Source organism: Tupaia chinensis, unplaced genomic scaffold, assembly GCF_000334495.1.
Source record: "Tupaia chinensis unplaced genomic scaffold, TupChi_1.0 Scaffold000238_1, whole genome shotgun sequence".
Taxonomy (NCBI): domain Eukaryota; kingdom Metazoa; phylum Chordata; class Mammalia; order Scandentia; family Tupaiidae; genus Tupaia; species Tupaia belangeri.
In genome coordinates this window covers 351,569-360,266 of record NW_006159716.1, presented here as the reverse complement: position 1 = coordinate 360,266, position 8,698 = coordinate 351,569, and the positions used below count along the sequence as shown (strand labels likewise).

Genomic DNA, 8,698 nt, shown 5'->3' with positions numbered 1-8,698 from the left:
TGCCGAGTCGGAAGTGGCCGTGCGAGTTTCCCATGGTGCCCCGCGGGGCGCCTATTCTAACTGCAGGGAGGAGAGGGAGTCAGTCCTGATGGCGGCGTCGGAGCCAGAAGTCCTGTCTCCGGTGGCAGTCCTTGGTAAGGTGTGGGTTCCAGGCCTTGGGGAGTCCTGGGGACCCGTTTCTCCCCTGCTGCGGCTCCTTCCAGTCAGTTAGCCTCTGACTCCTCCGATCACGCTTCCCTTCCTCTCATTTCCTGGCGTCCCGCCCCGCTCCGGCTGCCAGTCTTCATCGCAGTGGGTGGAGGAGGTTCCCAGTCCGCCTGTCTTTCAGCGTCCTTGACACTGCCTAACTACCTTTACGACTCACTTCCCATAGCAGGGAGGGCCTGCCGCTTTGTGAACCGAGCCCTGGGCGTTGCCTCCGAAACCCCCCACTGTCCTGCCGGCACGTCAAAGTACCGTAGGCAACGGGGATCAGGAATCTGTTCCTGCCACGGCTGCACAGGAGTATGTGCGTGTCCGGGGTGTCCTATCGCAGTAGTGGCTGACATAGAGGCCACAGGGAATGAAAAGGCTGATTTTAGCTTTTAGGTTTTTCTTTTTTTTAAGTTTTTGGTCTTTTGTTTGCTTACCAGATATGGAATGGTATGAGAAGTCCGAAGAAACTCACGCTTCCCAGATAGAACGACTTGAGATGGCATGTGCCCAGGAACCTCCCAACCCTTTGGAGCCGTTTTGCGCAAGAGATTGCATGGTGCCGGTGGTGTTTCCCGGGCCTGTGAGCCAGGAAGGCTGCTGTCGGTTTACCTGTGAACTTCTAAAGCATATCATGTACCAGCGCCAGCAGCTCCCTCTGCCCTACGAACAGCTTAAGCACTTCTACCGAAAACCGTCTCCCCAGGTGGGTACAGGCTTTGTGGGAAAGATGGTGGCATGACTTGGTTGCTCTTCGCTGACAGACCAGTAGTAGAAAGGGGGTCCGACGAGTCTTCTGGGCCCTCAGCCTAAGCAGCTGCAGGGGCTTTTTCTCTCGTGTTGAAACTGTTATGTGTTGCCTTTGGACTTATGAACTGTCTCTATAGTTTCTTTTCTTTCCAAATCTTTATCTCCTCCCCCCCTCCCCCCCTTACTTTCTGGGAGACTACTTCCTTGATTTTCTTTACTAACACTTCTGTTGACGTCTTTCCTTTTTGGCAATGATATATTTTTTAATTTTTTAAAAAAGAATTATGTATTTCATTTAATTTTATAATTGTCATTATTTTAATTTACTATAGAGTATATGCCCTCACGAGAGAGAGAAAAAGACAGAGAGAGAGCAAGCCAACTGCCAGGTCCAGGATTAAAATCTCAGTCAGCTGTGTGGGAGTCGAGCGCCTTAACCACCACGCCATCTGCTGGTCCTGGCAGTTATATTTTTACAGGATCTTTCTTTTCTTTCTTTTTTATTTTGGAGAGGGTGGTGCTATCTGGTGTGTGCTCTTGCCAGAAAGATGGGGGGGGGGGTAGGTAGGTAGAGAGAGACAGACAGAAAGCAAGAAGTCCCCCCCCAGGGGGGTGGCCACACTACAATCCCTTCTCCATACTCCTCTCGGGATCTTGGGCACTCATGCACGGCACCCAGTGTGAGTTTAAGCCACCGGGTCCGGGACTCGAACCGCAGTTGACTACATGGGAGTCCAGCGACATAACCATTATGCCAACTGCTGGTTCCTAAAGGATCTTTAATTTTTTCTTAATTTGGAAAATTTTATCTCTAGGTGGGAAAGGATATTGGCAGATGGTATAGACATTCTCTCACCTGTTTTCATTCAGTCCCTTGTGTCCACTTTTGCTTTCTATTGTGCCCATATGGCCTGTTCCTGAACACTTCTGGGGTTCTGCAGTATAAATTGGTTTCCTTCTTATGGAGGGTCCCCTCTGTCAGCACTTGGTATTGAGGTCTCTTGAACTTTTTTTTCAAGAATTATTTATTTATTTAATCTATTATTGTTATTTAATTTGAACAGAGAGAGAGAAGGGGAAAGAGAAAGCAAGCCACCAAGTCCAGGATCTGAACTGCGGTCGGCCATGTGGGAATCCAGCATCCCCACCAGCATGCCACCTGCAGGCCCCAGGTCTCTTGAATTTTTAACTCTTCCATCTGTTTTCTGTCTTCTATAACTTCGAGGTTACCTTTGGCTAGTATTGTTTATTTTGTCTTTGGGAGTTCTCTTTCTCCCTTTCCTTTTCTCTTTTGTTCTCCTTTCTTTCCTTCGTCTTTTTTTATTTAGTAGTATTTCAGGTGGAAGCACAAATAAGCATGCGTTCAATTTGTCATCATTTTAAAAAATTTTAGAATTTTTTTTTTGAGAGGTTTTCGCTATAGGGCGCGTGCGCTCGACAGACAGAGAGAGACAGAGAGGCAGAAAGCGAGAAATCACCCCTCAGGGGGGATGGCCATGCTGCAATCCCTTCTCCTCCATTCTCCTCTTAGGATCTTGGGCATGCCTGCACCCACACCCGGCATGAATCTTAAGCCACCGGGTCCGGGATGCGAACCACAGTTGACTATATGGGAGTCCAGCGACATAGCCATTATGCTAACTGCTGGTCCCTAGAATTATTTTATTTAACTTTATTTTTTTGTTTGTTTGTTTTAATTTGACCAGGGAGGGATGAAGGGAGACAGGGAGGGAAAGTGAGAAAGCAAGCTGCCAGGTCTGGGACTTGAACCATGGTTGACCTTGCGGGAGTCCAGCACCCTTAATCACCACACCACCTGCCGGGCCCTCAATTTGTCATCTTAAACTGGAAGACCAACCTCAGAATAATCTCTGTCAAACCAAATAGTTCTTATTCCTGTTATCACTCCGTGTATAGCAAAACTTGGCCACCTTCTGCCATACTACCAAATCTTCATGGCTGTTGTAGTTGCTTCTATCTGGACGCCCTCCGGCTTCAGAACACTGTCTTTGTTTTCCTAAGTGTGGGAGGATTTGGGTTTTGTATAAAGGATACATTTTCCTTTACGTAGGATGTCTTCTGGTAAGACCCACTGTTTTGGCTATGGCAGTTCATTAAGCCAGAGATCTAGTCCCATAAGTCTGTCTGCACATCCCAACAGGATTCTTTTTTTTTTTTTTGGAGAGGTTTTTGCTATAGGGTGCATGCGCTCGCCAGGCAGACAGAGAGAGACAGAGAGACAGAAAGGAAGAAATCACCCCCCAGGGGGGATGGCCACGCTGCAATCCCTTCTCCATTCTCCTCTCGGGATCTTGGGCATGCACACACATGCGCCCAGCTTGAGTTTTTAAGCCACCAGGTCCGGGACGCGAACCGCGGTCCACTACGTGGGAGTCCAGCGACATAGCCATTACGCTAACTGCTGGTTCCCCACCAGGGTTCTTCAAAGGGCATCTGCTTCCACCTGCTTTGTCGTTTTTCATTCTTTGTCATCACAGGCAGAGGACATGGTGAGGAAGAAACCTCGGGCCACTGCTGAAGTGAGCAACAGAAAATGCCAACAAGCCCTGGCAGAACTGGAGAACGTCCTCAGCCACCTAGAGGGCTTCTTTGCCCGGACCCTAGTACCACGAGTGCTGATCCTTCTTGGGGGCAGTGCCCTAAGCCCCAAGGAGTTCTACGAACTCGACTTGTCCCGACTGGCACCTGACGTCGTGGACCAGGGCCTGAGCACAGCAGCTTGTCTGCGCCGTCTCTTCCGAGCCATTTTCATGGCTGACGCCTTTAGCGAGCTGCAGGCTCCTCCGCTCATGGGCACCATCGTCATGGCACAGGGGCACCGCGACTGCGGAGAAGATTGGTTTCGACCGAAGCTTAACTACCGAGTGCCCACCCGGGGTCACAAATTGACTGTGACCCTGTCCTGTGGCAGACCTTCTATCCCAGTCACGGCTTGGGAGGATTACATTTGGTTCCAGGCACCAGTGACGCTGAAAGGCTTCCATGAGTGACTGCGAGTGCTTCTTAATCATGAAAACACAATGGCTGTATTAATTCATTCTTTTTCTCCTAGTGGCATAAAGTCACCAGCTCTTGCTTGGAGCTGGATGGGCTTCCTGATGAGAGAAGAAGGTTCTGTCCATTTGGCTGTGTCCTCAGACTTCCTGGTGGGGTGATGGGATGTGGCTGTGACTAATAATCATCATTGAACAACATCTCTTTGAATCAGAGGTTGATTTTCTAGAAGGTGCTGGGTCAAGTGTTTCTGGGCCCATAGACATAATCCTGTGGAAGTGGCTCTTTGATTTTGAAAGACTTTTCAGGCTTGGGAAGAGTATTTTGTCTTTCTCTTCGTCCTCTGCTCCAGGGCTTCCAGGATTTCTGCTTCTTTTTCAGTTTTGCTACATGGCATATTACTCGCCAGAGAGAGGGTGAGAAAGTGAGAAATCACTCCCCGGGGGAGGAATGGCTACACCACAATCCCTTCTCCATTCTCATCTCAGGATTTTGAGCACGCACATGGTTTATCAAGCTGCTGGATCTAGGACTTCAGAGGGCAAAGGTACCGGAGGCTGGACCACCGGGGAAGCTATGCGGTGTAGCGGTTAATGACGCTGGCTCTGCAGCCAGACCTGGGGCCACTTCCCTCATCTTTCTAGCCTCGATTTTCTAATCCTTAAAACGCAGCGACGAGAATACCTGTGTCACAATGCCAGGGGTTGGAGGCAAGGACGCAGGTGCAGCCCTAAATCCCAATGTTCCCTGAGGTCGACCCACGTGAGAGGGTTCAGAGACTGCCCCGCCCCTAGGATGAGTGTGCCCATGTCCCCAGGCTGGCTAAAGGTGGGCATGTACCATAGCATCAGGACCCTGTCAGAGTGCTGTCTCTCTCTGTCCCACACACACTAATAGAAAAAATAAACAAACTTTTTCCCCTAGGTTTTTGCCATAAGGCACAGGCACTAGTGAGAGAGAGAGGGTGAGAAAGTGAGAAATCCCTCCCCCGGGGGAGGAATGGCTACACCACAATCCCTTCTCCATTCTCATCTCAGGATTTTGAGCACGCACATGGTTTATCAAGCTGCTGGATCTAGGACTTGAACGGCCAGGTTGACAATGTGAGATCCAGTGCCCTCACTACCATGCAACCTGCTGGCCCCAAGATTTCTACTAATTCTGTTTTTTATCTCTATCAGCCCTAGGCCAGTCTGAGAAGTTAAGTGATTTGCCCCAGGTTCTATAAGTAGTTCGATAGCAGAACTGGTTCTAGGGTCCTCGTCAGCTAACTTCTAGCCCAGGTTTCTTGTCCCAAACTGATGTTTGTAACTTAAATTCTATATGCCCAAGGCAGGGATCACCTTTGATGGGGTCAAAATTCTGGTAAGGAGCTTAGCTTACCAAGCCACTCAGTGACAGCCCTGTGCTTGGTCTAGAGTAAATTCCGAGTGGGTTTCCTGAAAATGGTGAGGGGGAAGGAGCTCCTCGCAGGACTCTTCACTCAACAGTGGCTACAGCTGTTACTCAACAGTCACCTATAGCTTTGAGGGTCAGATGCTGGTGAGCAGTTAGGATGGGGGAAAGCGGCTGCATGTTAGTCTTAATTAAGGCAACCTCCATTGAATACTTGTCAGGGGCTAGGCTTGGGGAACTGAGACCTGGGGGAGGCCCCGCAGCCACTTCCAACTATCCTGTAGTACTGGTAAACCTGGTCTGTTTTGCCTTTTAAATCTGAGAAGCATATTCTATGAGAAGGGCTGAGAAAAGGAAACTAAGCAGGTCTTCACAAAGCCTGATTGAACTGCACACTGAAGGCCCCAGGATTGTCCTGGCCTCCTATGAGATTTGCTCTGAGGCCAGATGTTCCCTCTGTGGTTCTGCCCAGCCTGTCTCCTCTACAGCTGTTGGGTGGCTACTTCCAGCTACTGATGACAGTATTGCCCTGCCCTCCTTCCTGTGGCAGTTCTTCAGCCACATCTGATTTGACCATCTTTATCCTTGCTGCTATCCTCCCTGGCTTGGTATGTCCTACCACCTAGTGTTCATGCGTTTGGTCCCTGGAGGAGGAAACCACTTGTTCATTTTCTGGAAGCAAGTTGAAGATGGAATCTTTACCTGCTGGTATTAGAAGTAGGTTGTGTGTGTGTGTGTGTGTGTGTGTGTGTGTGTGCGCGCGCGCATGCATGTGAAGGGACTTCAAAAAATTTGTGGAAAAATGGTATTAAAGTACAAGTTTATTTTGGCACCAAAAAAAACCTTTGAAATTCTTGCATAGTTTTTATATGTATTTTCCATGCACTTTTTGAAGACCCTTGTATAAATAGGGACAAGGATACATGCATTGAAAGGCTGTACGATTAGGTAATGGAGTAGAGTGCTTGAAACAGTATGAAGTTTAAAATATATACTTATTTTTAGTTTTTGTTTTGCTATAGGGCATGTGCACTTTGCTGGAAGAAATGAGAGAAAGAGGGAAAGTGAGAAATCATTTCCCCAGGGGGGGATGACCACTCCACAATTCCTTCTCCAGTCTCCTTTTGGGATTTTTGGGCACGCATGCATGTATGCCCAGTGGGAGTTTCAAGCCTGGGACTTGAACTGCAGCATCAGCTATATGGAATTCACCTGCCTTAACCTCCATACTACTTGTTGGCCGTAAAATATATACTTTTTCTTATTGTAGTATATAACATATGTACTATGTATTAAGCACTTATACGTGATCTAATCCTAACGCCTTGTGATGTATGTATTATTGCCTCCATTATACAGCGAGGCTTGGGGTGACTAAGTTACTTACCTAAGTGGTGAGACCTGGATTCAAACACAGTCCACCTGGCTCCAGAGGCTGAGTGTTTTTCACTGTGCTATATGTCCCACGAGTTTTACTCTGAAATAATCAGCCGTTTGCAATGTCAAAGGTTATGAAATTGCAGGGCTCCCTTCTGGCTTCAGATTCTGGTTCCTGACACGGAGCCTGCCATTAATAGGTGCTGAGTAGGGACCAGCAGTTGGTGTAATGGCTATGTCGCTGGACTCCCATGTAATCGACTGAGGTTCAAGTCCCAGACCCGGTGGCTTAAACTCATGCTAGGTGCATGTGCGTGCATGCCTAATGAACCCAAGAGGAGAATGGAGGAGAAGGGATTGTGGCATGGCCATCCCCCCGGGGGATGATTTCTTTCTTTCTGTCTCTCTGTCTCTGTCTTTCTGGTGAACGCATGTGCCCTATAGCAAAAACCTCTCAAAAAAAAGAAATTAGGTGCTGAGTAAACGTGGAATGGATGAAAACAGTACATTTGGTTCTTTTCTGTGCTTTCACCCCTTGAAGCCTGCATTTTCACCAGCCAGAATTTTGGCTATTTTTCTGTATGATCCTGTTACTTGACAGAAGAGGATTTGGGCCCTCTGCCACTTAGAGAAAGGAAGAGCGAGGAAGTCTCACTAAAGAATAGAATTGTGAACACAGGGGTTCTAGATAGTTTTGAGATGAAAGATAGAGTCAGCCAAGTCAGCTCCCTCAAATACTTATTTTATTCATTAGAGAGCATGAGAGGGATCCTTCATAGGGTCTGTGAGCCCCTTCCTGAGCCCCAGCTTGTCAGGATCTGGGGCACACGTGTACCTGGAGTGCTTTCAAATTGGCTAGGGCTGTGGGTTCGCTCTTAGCCACGTGGCTTCCGACGCTGCAGTTTATCCTGCTACCACTTGCGCCACTAAGGCTGGGCCTCATACTGATTTTAAAAGGCTTCATAAACAATGGCTAGATGAACAAAACAAAGTAATTACCTGAGTAATTTAGACACTTTATTTCTCCACTGGCTTGGCATTGGGGCCCAGGTCATTCTAATTTTGTGAGTCTTCTCCAAAGGAATCCAGAAATGAAAAGAACAATTCATAATATTAACAATGAAGCCCATCTTCTCTAGCAACAAGCTTGCCGAGGAACCTGTTCGTGTTTGTCCTTTGCTGGAGATTCCAGAGGTGGATTTAAAGAAGCAGTCTATATCTCAGGGAGTGAAGAGCCCCAGTTGCGGGATGGGGTGGGGCGGTCTGGTGTTTCATAGGCTGCTACCATTTACGTCTATAAGCAACTGTTTTGGCATGGTGGTTAAGGGTGCTGAACTCCCACATGGCTAACTGCAGTTCAAGTCCCGGACCTGGTGGCTTGCTTTCTTACTTTCTCTCTCTCTCTCTGAACCTCTCTGGTCAAATTAAAATAAGTTAAATAAAAAATAATTATTAAAAAAAAAAATAGAAGCAACTGTTGTGGAGCCCAAGGTGGGTTAATGTAGGTGGCAGTTGACGGGGTTCCTCTCTCCAGGCTCTTCCCGAGGTGTATTACTTAGCTCATCCTTTGTCTCCAGCAGAGCAGCCAGCCCTGTGGAAGGGGTAAAGAGACACCTCTGAAGGCTGCAGGGAATCTCAGGCCATTCTGTAAAACCTGGGCAGGGGTGAGGGGATTAATGGCAGTTTTTATTTTAGAGCCAGGAGGGATCCCAAGTTTTGTTTTTAAAATTTGTTACAGGGTACACGCACCTGCTGGAGTAGGAAAGTGAGAGCACTCCCCAGGGAGTATAGCCTCCTGCAATCCCTTCTCTATTCTCCTGTAGGGACTTTGGGCATACAAGTATGCATGCTCTGTGTGTTTTTCTTTCTTTTTTTTCCCCCCTAAAGGGTTACCTTATTTAACTTTTCTTTCTTCCCTTCTTCCTTTATTTACTTATTTTCATTTGACCAGAGAGGGACAGAGTGAGAG

General features: G+C 47.8%; 1 protein-coding gene across 1 annotated transcript; it reads left to right on the top strand.

The window, feature by feature from the left end:
* Positions 1–21: 21 nt before the first annotated feature.
* Positions 22–4,157, top strand: MAD2L1BP (MAD2L1 binding protein). Its single transcript, XM_006148520.2, has 3 exons — positions 22–134; positions 633–898; positions 3,441–4,157. Exons 1-3 carry the CDS (start codon positions 89–91, stop codon positions 3,951–3,953), a joined length of 825 nt encoding a protein of 274 aa, XP_006148582.1. The 5' UTR covers positions 22–88; the 3' UTR covers positions 3,954–4,157.
* Positions 4,158–8,698: the final 4,541 nt, after the last annotated feature.

Excerpts from the sequence above, each read along its gene's own strand:
- MAD2L1BP (XM_006148520.2), top strand. The coding sequence starts at position 89 with ATGGCGGCGTCGGAGCCAGAAGTCCTGTCTCCGGTGGCAGTCCTTG. Across the intron at positions 135-632 it reads GTCTCCGGTGGCAGTCCTTG|ATATGGAATGGTATGAGAAG; the intron begins GTAAGGTGTGGG and ends TTTGCTTACCAG. Across the intron at positions 899-3,440 it reads ACCGAAAACCGTCTCCCCAG|GCAGAGGACATGGTGAGGAA; the intron begins GTGGGTACAGGC and ends TTGTCATCACAG.